The sequence below is a fragment of the Perca flavescens genome, chromosome 16, assembly GCF_004354835.1.
Source record: "Perca flavescens isolate YP-PL-M2 chromosome 16, PFLA_1.0, whole genome shotgun sequence".
Taxonomy (NCBI): Eukaryota; Metazoa; Chordata; class Actinopteri; order Perciformes; family Percidae; genus Perca; species Perca flavescens.
In genome coordinates this window covers 9,708,723-9,732,898 of record NC_041346.1, presented here as the reverse complement: position 1 = coordinate 9,732,898, position 24,176 = coordinate 9,708,723, and the positions used below count along the sequence as shown (strand labels likewise).

Sequence of the window (24,176 nt, the reverse complement as noted above, 5' to 3'; positions counted from 1 at the left end):
TGTATTGCAAGCACAATATTTAGATTCTATTTAAAAAACGTAGGCAAAAAACTAGTGCTGACTACAAATCCCCAGAGCAGCACATGGGGTTTGATCATTTACAGACTTGAGGTACAATATGTGTACACCAGAAAATGAAAATGTTCTACAAAAGTGAAACATTGATTTGCAGTAAATGTAGCCTCTATGAGTGAATTTCAATTATAGGATGGATACCCCACAATGCTCTGGTACCGCTGTGGAGCTCCGAGTTAATTATTTGGTTGACTAATGTGAAGGCCCTGAGCTAGAGCAGCAAGCAAAAGCCAATTTTCTCTTTTCCTCCATTGTTCATGAAGAAAAGCGAGCATGAGGCATAAGCATGTTTCTCTCCGCAGGATTAAGGGCAGTGGTGGCAGGTTTGTGCCGGGAAAGTCACGGGTTTATCCCCCAGGAAGAATCTTAATCTACATTGGGAAGCAGGGCTTGGCGAGATCAATGGTTTCAGTGTGTCCAATTTTCCAATATCAATATATATCACAACACAGGATATACATGTATACCACATAAAAAAATGATCTAATTAATGTTGAATGCAATGTAGTACTGCAAAGATTAATCGATTAGTTGTCAACTATGAAATTAATCGGCAACTATTTTGATAATCGATTAATCGGTTTGAATAATTTCTTATCTAAAAAAAGTAATAATTATCTGATTCCAGCGAATATTTTCTAGTTTCTTCACTTTTCTATGACAGGAAAGTGAATATCTTTGAGTTGTGGACATTTGATGACGTCATCTTGTTATTTAGCAAACAGTGATCGACTTTTTTAACAATTTTTTTCATAGACCAAACAACAAATCGATTAATTAATCAACAATGAAAATAATCATTACTTGCAGCCCTACTGCAATGAACTGTGCTCCACTGTTAGGCCTTACAACAGACGCAACTCTTTGTCACACCAGAAAGTGGCACGGCAAAACCAATTCTAGCTTCCCATGCTTGAAGAGAATCGACAGTATTTCTCATCGGGGCAGCAGAAGGTTCAGTCGACCAATCACCAGCTAGACTGAAATGCTAAAGACCAATCACTGATCACTGACAATTTTTTCTTCAGGGAACTTGATGAGATGACAGAAACTTCAACAATAATGTTAGCTCATGCTAAAGCCGGACCGACAAGAGTCCGTTAAGTAGAGCTTGACTTTTGTCTTCTTTTACTTTATTTCTAAAATATATAGTATGGATGTAAAAAGTCACCAATATGCAAAATTATCTGGTGACTTCTTCGAGCAGGCTTTAGATGCTTTCCATTGAAAATTGAAAACACTGTTTTGGGCACTTCCATAATATCTACCACCAAATCAGATATAGTCTCTGTCGGGCAGAAACCTTCACATTTTGTCATTTTCAATCAATATTCAAGTCAAGTTTTTCATAAATCAATGCTATTGGTCACCCCTTATGTCTGCCTGTGGGTTTTTCAAATATTTAAACAGTGACGAGTCAAATTGGTCTGAGGTAAATTGGAAATTATTATTTATATCATGTTATTTTATTATTAATAAAAAAAATTTCAAATTAGCCTAACGGTTTTGGACATACAAGGTTTTCATCTGACAGCGTCGATATATATGGGAACTTTGAGGAAAATCCTTTCCACTTATAATTACAGGTTTTTGTTGAACACGTTTTACTCACTTTTACTGAATCCCCTGAACATGTGGGTTCCACTGAAATCAATTACCGTAATTTGGGTCTGAAACTTTGTAGTTATAAATACTGATGTGACTGAGCATTTGAGAAAAAGTAAAAAACTTAACTGATTTTGTTATCTTTCGATTACAATATGGACAACAGCATTTGTAATATGACAGCTAAGCTACTGTCCTTGATACAAGAAATTCTTCTCGATTCTCCATTTTGTCGATTAGTTGGATCGATTAGTTGATTTAATCGATAGATCTGTAAAACTGAGTTTCTCTACAAAGAAAAATGCAAAAGCGTCACTTTAAATCTGAAGTTTACCAAAGATATGCTCTTAAAGGGGCAGTAGGTAAGCCTTATAAAACTAACTATCTGTTATATTTGCTGAAACTGACCCTATATTCCAGTAGAACTACATAAAGCAGGTCATTTAAAAAGAAATCTGGCTTGGCGGGGGGTCTAACTGCGTGTCAATCACTGCACAGGCCCAAGCATTTCATAGCGTCCTCCCCTTTTCCCTTCCTCGCGCACGAGGTACAGATAGGTTTCCTCCACTTCACACGCGCTCTATCGTGCACAGCTCTCCCTTGTGGGGGGAGGGGCATAGGAGACCGTTTTGGGCTTTATCAGATAGGGGGGAGGTACTGAGAAGTTGTCGATGTTCACATTTTTTTGGCTAAGTCCTGGATCTTCACAATCCTACCTACAGCACATTTAAGTTTCCTGGAAATAACAGACACATAGACTAAAGAAATCTTAAGTCAACCAAGACCAAAGGACTGATTATTTGATGAACAGAGGGGGCAGCCCTGATGACAGCATTACTATGCAAGTCCATGGTAAGTAGTAATTGTCGCCCAGCCCTACGGGGATGTGCTCCGTCGCTGCTGTTGACGTGCCCTCAAACGAGGCATTAAACCACTTAACTGGTGCCACTAAATCAGCAACACTGTTGGCTCCCAAGTGTCAATGTTAGCAACTGTGTGAGTACAAAGCAGGTGTTGCTGGGAGGGAAAAGCAGTGCTCTTTCAGTGAATTGACCCTTGGTAAATCAAAGTCAAAGTAAAAATAAAAGCTAATTTCCCTTTATGTCCATACAAAATAAACAAGGACAAACTCAACATACTGACTTGACCCTCTTCAATTACCAAACATAATTAGGGGTCTTGCTCGGCTAAACAAGGAGACGGCCTGGAGATTACAGAAATTCACAGCATTATTAAGGGAAAAAAAAGGCAGATAATTATCTCTGTTGGTGAAAGACTTACTTTTCGAGACAGTGTTGGACTAAAGCAGAACAGTAATAGAATAGAAGAATAATAATTTCACATTCTATCTATCTTCCTTATTTATGTATTGGCATTTCATAAACAGCTCTTACTAAACTCAAAGGTGATTGATGAGATCTTAAAAACTTAATCATCCCCGGCCTAAACCAGTCACTTGATGATGACTGAGATCGTTTTTGTCCCTTGCGTGGCTACTAAGTCATCCCTGGATGATGAATGCATATTAAAAACCACACACGGAGAACGTGGTGACTCCATCAGCGCAGTGGGAAGCTTTGATATTGGCAGACTGTGTCAAAGGAAAGTGCCGAGAGCAAAAAGCTAAACAACCTTTTAAAAGCTCTGCACAAGGGTAAAGGTCATTTTTGTGTCTCCATTACTTTAACTCAGTGGTTCCCATTTCCAAAGTGGGGTCCTCGAGGGGATTGCATTTATTTTCACTATAATTCCAATATATTCCAATATTTCACTGGCCGCCCGGCTGGGGTGGGTGGGGGCTAGCTGCGTCATGGAGCTCACAAAGCACAATTAGACTTTTTACGTTTTTTTACCCCTCATAGTGTTTTAAAACTTTCTTGTGGCAGCGATAGAGGCAGTGATGCTCCCCGTTTCCTGTATGGGATTTGCACAGCGCCTCAAACCATAGCTCAAAACATACCGACAAGTCTGATCCCCGGTTACATGATTGGCCACCGCAGCGTGACGTGGGGTTGCGTTTCTCAAAACGTTTTTTGCATGTCCCACCTGCGGCAACCCCCGCCGCAGCCATAACGCACTACCCCCATTCAAAATAAATGGAAAGACCTGTGTTCTGTGTTCTTTTTTGTGTCAGTTTAGGGGTTCTTGACGTGAAAAAGTTTGGGAACCACTGCTTTAACTGCCCCCTGTACTGTTTGTCCAAGTGAAGTTTGACAAAAAGACCAAGAGCACAAAAAAGGACAACATACACGTTGTCCTTTTTTGTGCTTTGAAAACTGGAATTGGATTGATCAGAGAAAAGCTCACTTTCTGCAAAATGCCTATTTTTTTGTCACCTCATGATGCAAGTCAATAAGTGAAAGGACGCAGCAGGCGAGATGAGCCGAAGGCTGGCGCTGTCAGAACAGCACGGTGTCTGCTTCTGGCTCAGCAGAGCAGCTGCTTTGATGGCTCAGGAGCAAGGAGGGCTGAGCACAACGTGTCTGTGCCTTGGTGGAGCGCTGCATTCTGGGAAAGCTACGGCACGGAGCAGGCTTCAGTAGATTCAACGAGGGAAGCAGGCCTGTGGGAAACAGAAACGATCCGTGAGTTTCCGGATATTTCAAGGCAGATGCTATTTTAATAAATGTCCTCAGCCTGTTGCTTTCGTCCCCTCCATCCTCCTACAGGCACCAAACACTCACAGGTTATGGGGTAAATATTTAATACTGGATTCTGAGTGCAAATGTAGGTTAGCTTGCAAGTTAATTCAGGGGAGACAAACAGTGAAAACTGTCTGACCTTTCGGTTAATTTGTTCTTGTAACAGAGTTACAAATGTCCCCTAGATCAAATTCAAAGTGTTCCAGTAATTGCTTGTTAAATGTTGCTCTCTACAATGCATACCACACTGAAATTTAAGTCTACAAGTCTTGTATTTAAAAAAATAAAAAATAAAAACAAATTAGGGCAAGATACACAAACCCACTGGTTTGCCTATACAGTACATTTAAAAGGCCTCAGTTATTCTGGCTGATTAGACCTCTTCCCAGGACTCTGTGGGTGTGTATAAACTGATTGATTGACATCTTCCTGAGCCTCCAGTTAGCTATGTTGCACCCGTTAGGGGCAGGACACATGACAACTTCATTATTCTTATTGGTAGATGAAATTTGTGACGTAATTCCCATCAATGCTCCGGCCCACCTTTAACCTGGGCAGAGGTCTAATCAGCCAGAATAACTAAAAACACCTGTGTGGGTGTCCAGAGGCCTGAACTACGAAGCAAGAGTTGGCGTTGATGCGGTAAATTCAGGTTCAACCCAGGCTTTTGTGTATCACGACGTTGGATCACTTGTTACCGGGTTAAATCACCGTGGTAACTTACGCTGAACACCTAACCTGGTCGGGAACAGGTTATGTTGGAGATAAGAGATCAACCGGTGTTAAAGCACCGCCCACTGACCAATCAATACTCGACTGATAACAGAGGGGAGAGAGAGAGAGAGAGAGAGAGAGAGAGAGAGAGAGAGAGAGAGAGAGAGAGATGTGCTCAGAAAAGTTAAAACATTTAGAGACCGACAGCCCCGTTAACATTCTCTGATTGGTATTGTTATGAAAGATTTTCAGCGGAGGGAATTACGTATAGGTTATTTGTCGGCTTGTTGAGCAGTGTGTTGCCAATGCGCACATCGGTTTGAATTATATTTTTATATTTTTCATTTGCTCTCACGATCGCTTACCACTGCCAGGGTTGCAACTGAAATAATAGGCTAAAGCAACGACAGTTTATGGAAAGCACAGGTGTAATTATAGTCAGATCTAGTGCCTGACTGATGGGGAAGTGATATTGAAAAACATTGTGATTTTACTGCATTTACAGCGTCAGCTATTTTTTTGCCAGCTTTCCTTCCTGTTTTAGGAAGAAGCGACTGTATTGCGTTTTGCCTGTAAAACTGTCTGTGTTCTTCATATTTATGTAGAATTATTGTTTGCTCTTCTTATATAAAACATGCGGCTCTGGTAGATGTTTGCGATTGGTCACGATGTGCAAACACCGCCTCTTATGTGAACGTACGCGTCGCTGGATAACCCTGGGTTGACTAAACTAGTTGATAACCAGCGTCGTGACACAGCTTATGCAGGACCGCGGTTGTTAGGGTTAGGTGAAGCCGGGTAACGGAAATAAATCCAGGGCATGTTGATATTGATTGGTAGTACAGGCCTCAGGGCCTTTAAGCCAGTAGGGAACACTATACTACATATAAACCATTTCAAATTTAACGGATATTACAGAATATGTATACTTAATTAATCTATATCAGTCATCAAAAAGTCTACATTAAATTCCAATTAATATGTGTTATTATATAATATGTAAGCACTGGGTACCAATCCATCATTAGAAGGTACACCCTGGCGTGACTGCCCCAACTCAGAGTAATTTCCTGTATCTGTGTCACGTGGGCTCCGCCACTGCCAAGCCTCTTTAGGAGAATAGCAGCAGGTCCTGAGTGTATTGATTCCAATGGGAGAAGTGAATGTGAACACAGTAAATATTGGAGCCATTTGTCACAAGCCACATATCTCCAGAACATTCTGACACTAAAATGGCATTTTTCAAATGGACACATCAGGAGAAAATTTACTTTGTTCGTGACCTGTTTCTGTCTCAGGAACACACTCTTGCGAGATCTGGCAATACAGATGACGTCCACTAATATTTGCAAACGCCTTGACAAAACTAATTTTCGTAATGCCAGATATGGCTTTTACCCGTGTAACTATCTAATCTTAGCAGAAAAAGATTATTAGTAAATCATATAATTTCAACTTTTCATCCATCCACACGACGTTCACTACACTTTCAAACGACGTCACGCCCATTTAAGAGACAGGAAGTTTGTACCGTTTCATACCATTGGCACAGTGTGTAATGCTCACTGCATGTCTTTAGACTGTGGGAGTAAGCAGCAGTCCCGGACCCGGAGAAAACCCGTGAAGATATGCAAACTCCAGGCCTAACCCAGAACCCTACTTCTGCTAACACAAGATCCTATGTGTAAATGACGCTGAAGAATGGAAGTCATTACTGATTGGCTATTGGCCTATTAACCTAGCCCAATTAACGTAAACGCTGATACCAGAGTTGTTGACTGAAATTCTTTCCCTCTCCAGAACACAATGGGCAGAGCCATTAGTTTTTTTCCTTTCTACATATAGTCATACTTCTCTACTTTTTTTGGAGGGAAGGCATGCTGGTAAGCCCAAAGCAGGCACGAACGAAGGCAGTGCAGCCTCTCGCAAGGAAATGTCCTCGACCAATCAGGTGACAAGTATTGCTCTTCCATGCCTTCACCCCAAAAGATCTAGTGACCCCCCCCACCCTTCCTATGCCAAATACAATGCCCCACGCCTGTCAACCGACAATTTCTCCATTTTTAGAAAGAGGTCACATTTACTCATGTCCTCATCCACTAGGGAGCATGGCATCCCCACAGCTTAAATGGCGAGGATTTGTCAACTGAACTGAAGGGACCTTTTGGATAATTAGAGATTAATTCAGTCACCCAGCATATCATTTTCTTTCACTTCTAACATTGTACTGTATTGAGTCATGATTCTAAACAGACAAAAGGCATCTAATTCGGTAGCGCTGTTTGAATCAAAACATGAGCTGCATATTGTCAATTAGAGAAGAAAAATCCTCACCGTCATGGTCTCCCGGCTGTGAGCAGAAATCAGCAGCATCCCACTCGTAATTCTCATCAACTGAGACCTTTCTCCTGAAAAAGGACACAGAACACTTCTTAATATTTAAACACCGTTTGGGTGTTTTATGCAGAAATGTTCATGATTGACAAAGAACTGTCAATAAACTAGACACAGAGTGCATATGTTTGCTAATATTTCTTCTAACACCTTATAGACAGATTTCACTTTGACTATGAAATGTTTGATCATTTACACAACCGTGATGAAATGTCAACCTACAGTACAAAGACACCGAATACACCTCTGTAATTCTCAGAGTAATAAAACACGCTGATGCTTTACGGAATTTATCATTTTTTTGTTCAGACTTATTAATTGCTTTCTGGATTGTTTTGACATTTCTCAACCTTAATTTCAAACCTAATGTGACACCCACTTAATTATGAGCAGTGCTTAAATTAACTTTTGATATATAATAAACTTGAAATCTGAAATCATACTGTATTGTCTTTAATTTCTTCCATAAAAGTATATTAGACAGTGTATATTGGGCTCTCCTTGACAGCCTTATAATGACCACACAGGATCCTCTAGCACTACAAAAGGTTAGCTGCCACATTTTCTGCCACAAAACGTAATTTCCCTCATTCATTATGTGCTTAATACCTTTGGCTTTGTTCCATTTGGTGAGTGTGCTTGTGCCCTGTGCTCGCCTGGCTCTCCCCTGCAGTCCCGGGTGAGCTGGGGAGGGTTGGGGAGAGGTGACACAGGGACAGGCGTCTGTTAGCGGGCTCCATGCTGCCTCGGCCGCTGCTTGCATAACTGCTGTAGCTGCTCCCGGACTCTGGCACTCCCTCAGAGTCCCCCGCCTCTAATTCTAGTGCCTCATGGTAATTGTCTTCGCCATGCGGTAAGCATATGGAAGCTTCCTTCATGGCCTCCAGATAAACCTCTGCCTCTTTCACGGCCTCCCGGTAGTCGATCGGCCGTTGGGCAGCTCTGGGAAAGATGGACGCCTCTCTTTTTGGCTCGTAGTGGCGAGGCACGTCAGCTTTTGGAATGGGCCTGTCTGGGCTGCTTCTTAGAGATAAAGCGTCCACAGCAGGAGGTGACCGGGAGGCAGCTTGGGAAGCAGAAGGTGAATTTGCAGGAGATTTGGAGATATTCCTGGCCGGAGAGTTCTGGGGTTCCCAGAAAAGAGTGTGTGGGCGACCGGAAGACGCAACAGAGCAGTTCTCTTGGCTGAGAGAGTCTATCCACGCATCAGGAGCCAGGAAACCCCTCTCTTTCCGTCTCCGGGAGTCAAGGCTCTGGCTTCGCTGCTTAGAGTCCCAGAGTTTAGAGCCGTGGGTCGCAGCTCTCCAGAGTTCCGGTCCGGGAGTTTGTGGATAAGCTGGACTGCGGCGGTTAAAGCTTGTGCTCCAAGTCGCGTCTTCGTGCCGGCCTCTGCGACTCAGCGAGTGCCCGTGTTGAACGTGGGAGGCGATTCTGTGGTGCAGCATGGGCTTCGCAGGCTGCGTCACACACACCTCCAACTCTGGCTCGTCCACACTCATCTCAACACACACAACTTCATCAGCGGGCTCGGGGAACGTTACCTCTGCTTCTAAAGAGGCTGGCGCGGCATCCAGGCGCAGATTAGATCTTTCAGTATATTTACTGCTATGGAAAGACAACGTTGAAAGGCTGCTACAACTGTGATTGTTCCGTCTCCATGCCTCAGAGCATGAATCATTCGTTTGCATTTCTAAGACTGTGGATTGTGGTGAATTATCATAGCCCTCTGGCGCTGCCTCTACCCTTTCATGCCTCTGGTGCTTTGAGGAGAGACGTGGGAGAGTTAATCTGCCTGCCTCCTCAGATAGGACGGGGGTGTGTTTGGTGAAGGACGGAGCAGCGTAATGGTTACCAGGCTTAAAACAAGAGGGACTCGCAGGTGAAGACGCTCTGAAACAGGCGCGGGCCGGGGTTAGCGTGAGAGGAGAGACAAGAGAACGGGAATCCCTATGCACATCAGATGAAGAGAAAGGGCTCTGGGACAGACCAAAGCAGTCTTTCCTGTCCTCGGGGTATCTGTGGGGCAAGGTGCTGCTCTTATATTCCCGCCCAAGCTCAGCAGCGCCGGCCTCTCTCCTCTCAAAGTCGTAACGCTCCGTCTCCGTTTCTCTCGCCGAGCCTCTTTCCAGCGTGTACCTCAAGAGCTCCATCTCCAGCTCCTCCCTCTCCTGAGCCAGCTTCAGACAGCGGCTCAGGTTTCCCCACTCACGCTCGTGCTCCATTTGGAGAACCAGAGCGCTGGCGGTCACAGATGGCTGGCCTAGGCCGGATCGGATATGCGGGAGCACTGGAAACTCGGGAGGTATTTCTCTGTCTTGTTGAGGAATGGTGGCCAAACTACTGTTTGAGTGCAGGCTGCTGACGTCAGGAGAGCCCTCGTAGCTTGCCTTCTGATCCAAGATATAAGGGCGGGGATGGGGCAGGCCCTGGGCCACGCCACAAATTTGGTTTGTGGGATTTCCGTGTGCCGGCTTGCAAGGTGGGAGATCGACAGAAAGCACAAACGCCGGCTGCTGCCTGTCTTCCCTCTCTGAGTGCAGCGACACAGACCTTCGGACCCTAGCTTGGTTATACCTTCCGCTTCTCTTGCTGTGAACACTCAGCGCGTCGTCGTTGTACGGCAGGAGCGCGAAGCGCCCGTCCGGGCCTCTAGAGATCAACTCGATTGGAGGAGAAATGGGAGAAGAAGTTGTCCTAGTAAGGCGGCCTCTGCTGTAGTTGGACTGGAGTTGCTTCCGCCGATGGGGACTGTCAGCGTTAAAGGAGGAGCAGTCTGTCTGCGAGGAGGAGGAGGCGGTGGTGGTGGTGAAGGAGGAAGAGGTGGGATAGAGGAGGCTGGCTGGAAGGAGGCTTCTCTTCAACACACTGTCTGGACTGCCACTGCCGGAAGTCTTCCTGTGAGAGACAGAAAGAGAGGTAGCGAGGGGTGAAAGTAGGAATTTTTCAGAGAAAACAGAAGTGTAGGACGTATTAGAGACAGAGGAAATGTTTCAGTGTGAGTGAAAGAGGGGGCGGGAGAGATGTAGACAGAGAGAGACTAAAACAGCAGCAATAGATGAAGATGAGGAAGAAAAAGCTCTGAAATAGAAAATACCTTAAGTGCTAGCATTTTCAATATTTGGTTTGCAAGGGAAGCAGCGGGAAAGGTCAATGGGAGGCATTATAATGAAATGATAAAGGGGTACTTACATTGATGGGGAGCATTTATAGATGGCAGAGGGGGGCTCTGAAAGGGAGGGAGAGGGGCAAGATGGTATCTGACTCATTAGGATACAACCACACTGACCAACAAGTAAAAACATAACCAACCCTAATAAGAGCCCATTAAAAAGGCCAGAGGCTTGGCCAAAAAAAAAAAAAAAAAAAGTTAATTACACTTACATTTATCAGCCACTAATGAGAAATTACCCTAATTAGCAAGTAATGTAAATGACATCAATAACTTTTTACAACTGAATGGACGAGCAGGGGACAAGAGGAGCGCCAAATCCATGCAGCAGGGTATGATTTATATAATGGATTCAAAGTGCCTTCAATATTTTATTGAATAAATGATGATATTCATGATGCAGTTCATCAAAGTGAGTGTCTGCTGAGTCTCTGGAGTGAGGGAGCTTTTTTTTTTTTTTTTTTTTTTTTTTTTACCATCCTTCTTCTTTCTGCGACGCTGGTCCCTCTTGTGGCTGATGACACAGGCGGACCCCAGCAGCAAGACCAGTGCCAAGCACATGAAGCCGACCCCGCCCAGCACGCCGGCCAGTAACGGCTCCGGGACCAGCTCCAGCAGTCGGGATGTGGCGGGGTAGATCTCCATCCCTGTGACATCATTTCATCAGTGATATATACTGTATATTACTGAAAAAACGTAAAAGCAAGCTAAGTGTGACTGTAGTGTCAGCAATAACCATAGAGAAAACTACAAAATGATGTTTTGATTTGTAAATGTGGACAATTTGTTTTAGAAATTAAAAACATACATTTTTTTAAAAAAAGTTGTATTTGTGTTTTAAAATAAACAAACGTAAATCACATGTTATTTTATGATTTATAAAAATGAAGTACGCAGTTTGTATTGATTAAAAACTATTTGAAACATTTTAATATATAATTTATAAACTTTAAATTGATTTAAAAAAATGTATTAAGTGTTAATCTGTACATCATTTGAAATTAATTAAAAGAAACTTTTTTTTTTTTTTCTTTGAAAGAAAAAAAAAAAAAAGCTTTCTTCATCAAGCTCTAGAATCACCTGATCATACTGGCTGACATTCCAAACATGCATATTTCATGCCACTTGCGTCAGTCCAAACTATAATACATATACAATCCTTTACATCATAAACACAGAGAAACTCATAGAAAGTATACAAGATTGCTACGAGGTTTGGTGTTACCAGTTTTAAGTGGAACACAACCCCAATCTATGCCCCTGATGATCATTATCGGCTAACCATAAACACGGTTGTTTTGCATTTGCTCAGTCAGACGACAAACTGGGATTCTCAGCAGAGCCGTGTTAAACGATATACAAGCTATGGCTCTGATTGTTCCCTGAGTGGTGCCAGTGGGAGTTGTATATCCCTCGGTTTGATATCTCTGTAACCAGATCTAATGAAACATTCATGTCAGATTCACATAAGAATCCAAAACAGACCAGTACAAATTCTATCACACACACACTTTTGAGAAGTTATTAGTGGAGCTATTTCTATCATTCAGGCCTGTAATGGACAGCGTTCCCTGGGGGCCTGCTCTAATTCTGGTCCGATGCAGGGTAAAGAGGGACGGGGGAGAGAATGGATTGAAACAGAGGGCGGGTGAGAATGCGAAGGGGGCAAGGTTGCTGTGGAACACCTACCCATGGTGGAGACATTGACTGATGGACTGGGCTCGCTCAGCAACTCCCCGCGACGAGATAGCAGCCGCAGCTCGTACACACAGTCCTGAGGCCAGCCAGCCAGCCAGCCAGCCACACACACACACACACACACACACACACACACACACACACACACACACAGAGTGGAGAAGACAGAGGATGAAACCACACTTTGTCAACACAGGACTGTGCCTGCAATGCTAATGAAGTTAATTTGAATATGTGTAGACCTATATAGGAGAGAAAAAGAAGGATAAGATGGGCAGAGAGAGGAAACGCCAGCGCACACAGATTGAAAGACGACAAAACAAAAGTGACGGCTGCCACGCAGCGTGCATAGTTAAGAGTCTACGAAAGTAAAACCACGGAGATATAACATAGATACAAAAAAATAAAAAATCTCCAAGGCATTTAACAAGCAGTGTGGATGGAATACACTTAGAGGGAGCAGTGTGACTGGCTTGGTACCTTGTGCAGGCCGGGAACAACTATCTGGCTACTGTTGGCACTGATATCCTCGTCCAGATGAAACCATTCCCCTTGCTCGGTGCGGGATTGGAGAACAAAGCCTGTGATGGCAGGGTGCTGAGCATCAGGAAGGGACCATTGCAGAATGACACCTGCTGAGCTCTGATTAGCCGACAGCGACGCAGGGGGCTTCAGCTTACTTCTCCTCGGCGGAGGATCTGATGCAGATGAATAAAAGACCTTCAGTTGATCAGTCAGATACGCTCCGGCAGAAACATTTAATTACAGTGGAGGAAATTGCTACTGCCACAGATGTTCAACCTTGAGAGTCTGAGAGGAGTAGGGTTGGCATTTTAGGCCTTTATTATGCAGCACAGCTGAAGATGTGAAAGGGGAGCGAGAGGGGAAATGACACGTAGCAAGGGCTGCAGGGTCCGCTGAGCCTTTTGGGGATGCTCCTTTTAAGCCCAATCATGACACTCACCTGTTTCCAATTAACCTGTTTACCTGTGGAATATGGCAAATGGGTGTTTTTTTTTAGCATTCCTCAACTTCCCCAGTCTTTACTTGCCCCTGTCCCAGGTTTTTTGGAACGTGTTGCAGGCATCAAATTCAAAATGAGTGAATATTTGCAGCAAAAAAACATTAAATATCTTGTATTTGTAGTGTATTCAATTGAATATAGGTTTTTGCAAATCATGGTATTCTTTCTTTATTTACGTTTTACACAATGTCCCAACTTCATTGGAATTGGGGTATGTACTATATTTTAGGTCTAACAGTAATAGTTCAGATTAATATTATAAGAACTAGAGATGCACCGATTACAACTTTCTAGGCCGATTCCGATTTTCGTTGAGTTAGGCCAGCCGATACCGATTTTAGCCGATTCCGATTTAATTTTTAATAAATTTTTCTAACCACACAGCACAGCACACACAGCACACGCCAATATTTATTTTCTATCTTTTCTTTAATAGAACATTTTGCGCGGAACATAAACCATTTTTTTGAACAGATAAAGGATCACTATAAAATAGAACTATAGAAATTACTCCTGGTGTGGGAAATTCACACACATCTAAAGTGCAATGTTAGAACCATTTCCTTCTTTTCACATCCAATATCCAACTAAAAAAAATATGATTTGGATTTTTGGTGTCGTCCCTCCACGCCCTACTTTTTCCTTGCAGGTGTTGCATATTGCTAACTTGTTATCTTCTGTACACATGCTGAAGAATTTCCATACAGCTGACATGTGGCAGGTTAATTCACGAGGTTCCATACATGTGCGAGAATAGCGCCGACACGCGCGTCACACCGCGAGCGGGTACGCGCGACACACGGCGGAAAAGTTGAGAGAAAGAAAAAAAAAAAAGAGACTGTGCTGTTGCGTCCGTGTGTGTCTGGTGTGTCCTTGAGATCTGTAACCCGTATAACTTATGTTGTCAGTTAATTGTAGCATTGACCCGCATGAAATCGGCATATGTCAGACTGACCTGCTGGTCACCGAGTTTACTCTGATATTTATGGCCACGATAATGTAGCATGAACATTTGTTACCAGCACAGAAGCTTGAAATATTGATGATTTATTATGCATAAAAGTTTAATTGGGAGATTCCAACAACTGGAATTGTCATGATCAGTTTGATTGTTTCACCAGAGATCCAATGCTCTGTTCCCAACACAAGCCTTTGGGAAAGCCTTTTCTTTTTTTTTTTTTTTTTTTTTTTTTTTACTCTTATCCAACAGTGTGTTGCATCTTCAAAGGTATTTTTGTGATCTCTCCGATGTCTCCAGGATATCTACTCTCTTTCGGGAAAGGATAAAATGTTTTCAGGAGAAAGAAATCAACATTTAAGTCACAGACTGTGCTATACGCTGCCCTGGCCTGCCTTAGGCTAGAGCAGCGGATGCCGCGGTCTGTGACTTAAATGTTGATATATTTTTTTTGGCCTGTCCAGCAGTCGCAGCCCCCTCACTCTGACATCTCTCCATTGGTGCATGTATAGGACCTGAGCATGTTTGTGTATTTCAGTATTTCCTGTGTGTAATGTGTTCTAACAACAGAGTGACAAAGAGACTTGTTAATATTGTATAGTAGTGAGTATTTTTGCAAATCTGCAAGTGGATCCAGAATGGAACTGGCTGATATTGGACGGATTTAGAGGGAACCGGAAAATGGTACTGACCCAAGGTCCTCGAGGTGGCAATCTCACTGAAGGGTCCTGTGCCCATTTTATTTTGAGAGAGGATGCTGAACTGGTAGTCGGTGGCAGGAGACAGGCCTGTCACCTGCAGCCCGCTGCCCGACGACGGGGGCACGGGCACAGAGAACCAGTCCTGCTTCCCATCATTATCACTCGCTGAAGTCTTCTTCACCCTGCAGAGGGAGAGAGACAGAGAGAAGAGAAGTGAGAACAAAAGAGCGGCGGGGAATTCTGGCAGTCTGGTTTTATGAAACATGACAGAAAAGTAGGTTTCATGAATCATTCATCCTCATTATCAGCTCCACATTTTGCGTCAAAAGGCAGCACTGATGTGTCCCTGCTCAAATTACCGTATGGTGATTTTCATGTTCCTACCAGAGCTGACATTCTATATGTCTATTTTATCAGAATAAATGACTTGACCCAAAGGCTTGATAAAAAAATGAATTCTATTCACCTATTCAAAACTGAAGGCTATTTTTGTTACTGTAACTACTCATGTCAGTCTTTTTAAGATGACGCCTTTGACTCAACAGAAGTGGTGTTCTTTTATGAGAAAATAGAAAAGGACTTTTACTCACATTAACATGGTGAGGTAAACTGTGAGGTCATCCTCTGTTAGACACTCGAGTTCAATGCACAAAGTAGGTTTTATTCATGGAGCATAAAACTGTACACTTCACTTTCTAAGAGCAATATGGGAGATTTGTTTGTGCTTGTTCTGTTCTGCACGGAGTATATGCTGTGAATATTTGCCTACAGAGCTTTCACAACTGTCAAACAACCTTACAATTCCATTTGTTGGAAGTCACAAAGTGCTCACAAGCACTCACTTCATATCCTATTAAAGTTTTTACAGTATACAAAAGCAAAGGTATGAAGCACAATCCAGAGTGTATTCACTTTGACTATCCTTCATAATATATGGTAATAACATGTCAAGATGTCAGAGCAAAGAGCAGCAGAGTCTTTAGAGGGTTGTTTATACTGGCTGATCTATTTTTATGTCTTTTTTTATGTCATTTATATTTATTCCTATGCCGCTCTTGGCTGCAGTGATGAACCTAGTTCCCTCTCAGGTTACAATGTGATTAAAATGAGCATCCTTCTGTATATCATCACTTGGCATTGCCTAACCCATTGACTTAAAAAAAAAAAAAAACATGAAATGAAATATAGCTTAGTGAATCCCATTTATTCATTTATTTTTAAACTTTAAATTGTTGTTGTTATTGACAGTTGCAGTACTTTTGCTTTATTTAGTTTTATTTGAAAACTTAAACCCCATTCTGATTCGGATTCCCAGACATTACGACTGTAATACAATTTATATTGCACTCGTCTTTTTGATAGTTTGGTTCTGGTTCCTTTTTTGTCCAAATGGCTGCAGTTTTATATTCCTTTTACCATGTCCATCAACTCACTTGTAAGACATCACAGGCATATAGATGACACTTAGCCTTCAAACAAACACAGGCTATTCATCCACTACAAAAGCGCTGATTCACAAGAAACTAATGTATTCTGCACTCTTTTCTCAGTAACGTCCTATTGTAGCTAGCATGGCCACTGCATTCTAAAGCTATGCTCTGCAGCAACGTTTTTATTGTAGCTGCCAAGAGGTGATAACAGATAAATGAATTCCTCATCCACGAGATCAATAGAGTAATACCAGTGCAACGGATGGCTGCCATGGTTACAGCCCAGGAAGAAAGTGGGAGGCTTTACACCCACCAAACTGAAAATGTCTGTGCTGATCCTCCATCAAAGCCTGGCTCCCAGGAAATGTTGGCCTGCTTCACCCCGGGAGAGACGGACAGAGAGGTAGCCGCATGGGGACTGGTTCCTGTAATGGAGGCAACGGAGAGGAGTTGATGGATATCTGCCAGCACTTCAACTACCTGATACCGCTAGAGTTCAGAGGCCATCTCTAGATGTACCGCATTTATCCGTTGGAGGCGGAGTGGAGGCACAGGCTTGCGGCCTATGCTGGGTATAATAGAGGTTTACACAGGTGTAAAGAAAAGAAAAAAAGAAAAAAATCAGCTCACGTAATACTGCCCAGGGGCGATTCTAGGATCAGACGTTTAGGGGGGCACAGCCCCTAATGAGAATATGACATGGATACAGTGCCTTGCAAAAGTGTTAAATATTATATATTTATTGTTAAACAATAAATATACCTTTGTATTCAATTATAATTAAATTATCTTTATTGAGAAAATATTTCTTGTATTTATTCATATTGTATACTGTACGGCAGAGATGTCGTACTGTTCAACTTTTTTAGTTTTGCCACACTATCCTGATCATTATAGCACTAAATAGGAACAACCAAAGGTCTTCTATATAATTTAAAACAAATAGCATGATGACTAGACCTTGGTTAGGTGTTTTTAAAAATGGATGCAAGTATGGTGAACAGAAAGCAAATATTGATTATATGTCCGTTACTGCCTTTTGCCTTTGCATGACTCCTTGTTTCTGGCACATGATACAAAAGGCAGAGTACAGTAACTGCCAAACAAGGGTCAAAGGTCAATTTTGAGCTCAAGATTTCTTCATTATAGCAACTAGTTGTGAAATTTTGGGAGTCCTACCTATAATACTTTTGTCTGGACAAAACAAAAACTTTAAAGTCATTTTTCTCAGTTTCACACTCTAGCGAGTTAAGGTCTTTTGCCTTTGCAAGGCAGAATAGGACTTTAATTATGCATTCTTCAGACAGGAATCCATCTGTTTGCACTCACCCAGGACAAAGACTTGTGTGCTGGCTGTCACCGAGGCCACGCGGTTAGCAGCGCTGCACTCCCACGCCCCCTGGTGGTCCTTAGTGAGAGGCTGTAGGAGCAGAGAACCGTTGGCTTCTATGGAGTAAGACGTGCGACGAGCGAAGTCAACCTACCAAGAACAAAAAGAACATTTACACATTAGAGCAGGGGTCTTTAACAGTTTTTTCTAGAACCCCTTAACTGAAAGAGAGACAGAACTACTACTACTACTGTACATTTATTGTATAAAATTAAGTTGAATGTTAAACTGGGCCGCATGGATGAAAATAAATGGATATTAATATTATTATTGATACATATATATTATTGATACATCATATTTTAATGCTAAACATATATGTGGAAGGCACAGTCAATCCTTAAGTTTAACTGTATGGCTACCATAGCTGCTACCTTACCTATAGCAAGCTTATCTCAATTCATCACATGGAGGTCCATGGCCTAATTTGTTTCAGTTTAGGGGTCCTTGACATGAAAAAGTTTGGGAACCACTGATTTAGGCTACTTGACAGTGCATGAACGCAAATATAATATATAAATATGCACCGTTCCACTGTAGACTTGTGTTTCCTGCGGTTAGCGATCTAATTGGAGACGAACAGCCAATCAGAAGTGACCACCTTTAACTCTCTGATATGTTGGTTTTGTGGCACATTGTGACGCAGTGGCAGGTTGAGCGAGAGTGCGCGCGCAGAGTTGTGCGCGCAGGTGGAGATGTTGAGAGAGAGAGGGAGACATGACCTGCGCTAGGGCTGGACGATTAATCGGAAATGTATCGACATCGGAATTCTGAAGCGGTTATCGACGTAATTTATTCCTGTTGATAGGCCTTCTTTCTCCTTAAAACCATTCTACTACTATGCAGTGCAGTCAGAAAGTATTACAACAGCGACCTCGTTTTTCCTTCCTGTACTCCAGCAGATTGGATGTAAAATGAAATAATAAGTACATCAAAAATAAAATTTGAGTTGGTTAATTACACAGTATGCATCACTTTGTTATACCATCAATTGCATCTGCTTCCATTGTCTGTGTGCCTGGATTTGAAAGCATTTTTGTTTTATTCAGGAAGTGGGTGTGTCCATGCTAAAATGGAGTGTGAATGGGTTGACTTCCAGTGCAACTCCTCACTAAATATCTATGGAGGAAAAGCACTGATGCTCTAATCTCAATGGGTTGACAGGTTGCAATTCTGACCACATTTATCATCCCATTGTGAAATGCTGCACAGCACAGGTAGTGTACAGAGCATGTTTCAACCTCTAGATGGCAGCACTAGCAGAACTTCCAGCCTTAAAGTTACAGTGAAATGGCAGTTGGAGCCACTTTAGTCTTGCTTTGCCAGACCAATCCAACTTGGTAAAATAAAAAAAAAAAGACAATGCTGCTCTGCCAAATGTCTTCAAAGGAATGAAACATTGATAATAAAGAACAGTGATTTAATCGTGATAAAGGGATAGCGCACTCCCAGGGCGGTGGGCAGTTGTATCCGCACAAACGGCACCTATAGTACACCAAGGCGATGCCATCCAGCTCTGTGGCTCGGCGCGCTATTTAGGATTCTCAAAGAGGAGAGACGCACACTGGCGCATGCACGAGATGCGTGTGTGTGTGTGTGTGTGTCCTACGAAAGCAGAAAATTAGCTCCACAAATAGTTCATTATAGGCTAAGTCTTACATAGGCTATATTTGGAATATCCATTGAAATATTCACATTTTACAATATAAAAAGTTACTCTCAGATGTGCCCAGTTTGGGACGTCGCATTACTGTATGTGCTGGGGTGGACACTTGAGTATTACCCCCATATTGAAATACACCCAAAACATGCTTTTAGGGATATTGTAGTCAAATATAGTGATTGTGATGTCATAATGCAGCAACAAAGTAATCTGTATTTTCTGTCTTTAAAAAACTACTAATCTATTAAAGGTTAAGGATGGTGATAGTCTGTATTTTTTTTAAATCAATAAATCCCATTAAAAGACCCAAACCACAGCCTGATAAATCTTCTTCCTCCAAAAACACATCAATGAGCAACATCTTCAATCAATCAATCAATCAATCAATCAATCAATCAATCAATCAATCAAGAGCACTAAACTGGACTAAAGCCTACTTCAAAAAAAGTTTTGTCCCCACCGCTACCACAATGCTGAACAAACTATAATACTATAACCACCATCTCAGTTGCCTTTCAAAGTTTTGCACATTTGATATGTCTATATATGGGTGTCTTAATGTGATGTTTTTGTATATGTGTTAGGGCTGGGCGATATGGACCAAAAGTCATATCCCGATATATTTTGGCTGAATATCGATATACGATATATATCCCGATATTTTTTTCCGCAAAGTGAGAGCAAATGTTCAGTCAAAGCCAAAATCAAATATGACCTGTCACAAGTAGTTTCATAGAAACAGTTGCAAAATCAAATAAATAATAAACCGGTTTCTTCACCTGGTTCATGATTAAATGCTCAGCTGTTCAAATAATAAAATGTAAACCTAAATACTGTATAACAGGAGTACCTTTTTTGAAATCAAAGCTCCATATTTGTGATTCGTTCCAAAGGTCAATTAAGCTTTTGATATTAATATAATCTACTTTGTTCAAAATGTAATGCCTCATGCCTGTAAGCCTAGGTTTATAGTCCCATTCTTCCACTTGATACTGCTTCCACTTAAGTAAACTAAAAGATGAACTATCGACTACAAAACAAAGAAACTAATTAATGTGTTAATACAAAGAATATTTATTATGATCGGTTCACAGATCTGAGTCCAAACGGAAACTTCACCCTTCTGAACTAAGAGTTTCTGCTTTAAGGTGAAGTTTAAAACAGACTGAAATGTCCAGGCTCATTCCTCCACTATTTATTTCTGTATGTATTTATGCGTTACATGTCATTTTAACGGGCACTGAGCTCCAGATCCTGCAGCTGCAGACGGTCTCTGCTGCCCCGCTGTAAGCTTCTCTCCGTCCGCCTGCCGCCGCAAACTTAGTGGAACTTTCCGCCCGATATCGACATACAGGTCGTCCCTGGACTACGTGTAAGATCCTACCGATCACCACTCTGTCTTTGGCTGGTCCGATCTGGATCAGCGGGGACCCAGCGCGCAGCAGCGAGGCAAAGCTGTGTTTTTCCCGGGGAAGAGACGCTGCGGCCGCCACGGAGCTCTCCGCCTCCCGCTGCCGCCCGGAGCTCAGATTGCTGGTCGAAGGCGGCATACATAATCATAAAACACATTGTCACCTGTTAAATGTTATTCATTGCTGTTTGTTCTTTTCATTTCCTCTATCGAACATAATTAAGCAGTACAAAAGTCCGGCATCTTTAGCGTTGATCTGAATGCTTCGGACCCCTGTTCCAAGATGGCGGCGGTTTTGACGTATGTTTAGAACCTCAAGGCGACATCTGTGTATATATCTATGGGAGCAAGGATCACATTTGAACTATATCGATATATGCGATATGGTCTAATTCCATATCTCATTTAAAAATATATCGATATATTTTTTATATCGATATATCGCCCAGCCCTAATATGTGTTATATGTTTTATGTGTTCTATATGTGGTGCTGTGCTATGGAAAGAAGAGGAAGATGTGTGGAAATGATTATCCCTATGGGACAATAAAGACTATCTATCTAATCAATCAAAATGTATTTGTATAGCGCTTTACAACAACCAGCAGGTATCCAAAGTGCTTCACATCAGGAACTAAGAACAGAACAACATATCTTGCAATAAAAAGAATGAAACGTAGAAAACAGTAAAATCATAAAAGGTTACATAGAAACAGGAAGAGGAAATTGTCACACCACTATTGCGTATTAAAAGCCATTCTAAACAGGTAGGTTTTGAGTTTAGACCTGAAAAGAGCAACATCTGTAATTGTGCGAATATCAGGGGGTAACTTGTTCCAGAGTCTCAGGGCAGCAACCGCAAAAGCCTGATCACCCCATCGTTTGTACCTTGACCTTGGGACTTCTAAAACCAGTTGGTTAGAAGACCGCAAAGACCGGCTGTGCTCACGCAGGGTTAAAATCTCGGATAAGTACTCCAGGGCCAGGCCATTAAGGGCCTTAAAAACAAACAATAAAATCTTAAAATCTATTCTAAAACACAGGGAGCCAATGTAGGGTGTAAAGAACGGGAGTGATGTGTGCACGTCTAGATGTATTTGTTAAAAACCGAGCAGCAGCATTTTGCACAAGTTGAAGTCGTGAGATGGAGGTAAGATTCAAACCAACATAAAGAGCATTACAGTAATCCAACCTTGACCTAATAAAAGCATGGATCGCCTTTTCTAGATCGTGCCTGTTAAGGAATGGCTTAACTTTAGCCAGGAGACGGAGCTGGAAAAAGCTCATTCTAACAACATTGCTGATTTGCTTGTCAAATTTCATGTTGCATTCAAAAGTAACCCCCAAATTTCTGACAGCTGGCTTAAAGTATGAAGCCAGAGCTCCCAAACTCAAATTGGACCGTTTGTCGTGGTTTAAGTACTGAAGATGATACACTCCGTTTTATCTTCGTTCAAGTTAAGAAAGTTTTGTGACAGCCACAACTTAATATCATTAATACAACTAAGCAGGGAGTGTCATTCGGTTTCATAGGCAAATAAATTTGCAAATCATCTGCATAACAGTGAAAAGACAGGTTGTGCTTTCCTATAATAGCCCCTAACATCTTATTAAAAACCCATCAATGAGCAGCATGTTGATAGGAAGTGATTAGCTAGTAGTACACAGGTCATACTGTACATACTACAGGTAGCTACAGTGCATTCATTTAATACAAATTGTTTTAAGACTGACATGAAAAATTTACAACAGATTCTTTAACCCCCAGGCCGCCAACACACATCCTGTACGCATGTTAAATATTGACATTTTCAGTAGAAATAAATGGGCTTAGGAATGTTGGAAAGTATTAAGAGACCGCTTTGGTCTATTCATGTCAACAAATGTTATAAGAAAATATAACTTTGTGCAGAAATTGCATGTGCTCGAAGGGGGTCTCGTCCAGGGTGTAATTCAATGTAGAACCGCCACTGGGTCTGGCTACTCCACACAGCTTTCCGGAGTGGGAGAAAAACATGCCCTGGTTTAATGGCATTTCTTTAAACCAATCACAATCGTCATGGGTGGCGCTAAACCCTGCACGGAGCCGCTGCAAAATAGTCGTGCGGAAGAAAACTCAGATTGGACAGATGGTCTAGCTAGCTGTCTCGATTTACCCTTCAGAGATCTGAGGAGCAGTCAACCATAGTCCTCAGAAATCCACCGGAGTTTAGAATTACAACACAAAGAGATCGGAAGGAAACGGACATCAGTGAAAATGCATGCATCCGGCGGAATTTCTTGCGGCACAGGAGCAATCCCGGAAGTGGAACGTCAAGGATATAGACTAGAGCGACTTTAACTTCCACCATGTGCTGTATTTCCAAATGAAATGGAATATGTGAGCAGGGTATAATTACAAGAGGGATTTAATGAAATCCTAGAGCTGAAGAGGACTATTGACGTCCATCCACACCTCCTTCAAAGCCTCCTACCTCAAACCCTCCTTTGGAAATCGACATTTTTGACAACCACCTCCTACATGATATTGCTGTGCTAGCTACTACAACCCACTAGGTAACAGCGTATAAAAAAAAGGTGCAGAGGTTTACACATTTAATTGGATACATTTCTGTATACGCCCCTAAATGCAGGATAAGTCATCAAAAAATATACTTCAACCTTTGACAGGAAGAGAATTTTAAGAAATCCACATAATTTCTTTTACATGTATTAGGTTCATACCAAGAGATAATTGAACAATTACCAAATGAAACTTGTAAAATATATTTTGTTTATTTCCCTGTCTTTTAAGCGTGTTTAATGTGTAAACATCTATGAATACCGTAGAAATTATAACCCATTTTACAGACATTTTTTCCAGAGTTTTGAATAGTGAAACAGGACAACCATAGTACAACAGAGACAAAACATAAGCAAATATGCTCATGTCTTTTTGTACATACTGTAAAAAGGATGTCCTTGGCTTGTAAACATTTACAGTGCCATGAATAAAACAGGACTGCTTATACTTATTGAATAGGCTACACTGGGTAATTTACCTTGCTCCAGGTCACTTTAATTGTGGGGTCCTCTTTTCCTTGACAGGGGATGAGCAAGGTTCTCCCAGCTTCCTGTCTGTACTGCTTCTCCGGAGTGACGCTGAGTGATGGGGGGTCCTGTGAATTTCCAAAGCAATAAAGCAAAATCAAGGAGATTGCAGCAATAGCAACAATGGATTTTAAGACTGGATTACTGCCGCTTTGGACAAGATTATCTTAATTACAAAAGGATTAGCCGCACAATTAACTCCCCAATAGTGGA

At 42.0% G+C, this 24,176-nt stretch overlaps 1 protein-coding gene across 1 annotated transcript in view; it reads right to left on the bottom strand.

Annotated features, from left to right (window-relative positions):
• Positions 1-2,449: 2,449 nt before the first annotated feature.
• Positions 2,450-24,176, bottom strand: part of igsf9a (immunoglobulin superfamily, member 9a) — a 77,280-nt gene continuing 55,553 nt past the window's right edge. Inside the window, exons 11-21 of the mRNA XM_028601592.1 lie at positions 23,915-24,031; positions 17,740-17,890; positions 16,724-16,835; positions 14,972-15,162; positions 12,778-12,995; positions 12,289-12,373; positions 11,076-11,246; positions 10,620-10,656; positions 8,040-10,325; positions 7,371-7,444; positions 2,450-4,243 (exon numbers count right to left, since the gene is read on the bottom strand). Coding sequence (XP_028457393.1) covers positions 4,080-4,243; positions 7,371-7,444; positions 8,040-10,325; positions 10,620-10,656; positions 11,076-11,246; positions 12,289-12,373; positions 12,778-12,995; positions 14,972-15,162; positions 16,724-16,835; positions 17,740-17,890; positions 23,915-24,031 — 3,606 coding nt within the window. The 3' untranslated portion in view covers positions 2,450-4,079. The remainder of the gene's footprint in view (positions 4,244-7,370; positions 7,445-8,039; positions 10,326-10,619; positions 10,657-11,075; positions 11,247-12,288; positions 12,374-12,777; positions 12,996-14,971; positions 15,163-16,723; positions 16,836-17,739; positions 17,891-23,914; positions 24,032-24,176) is intronic.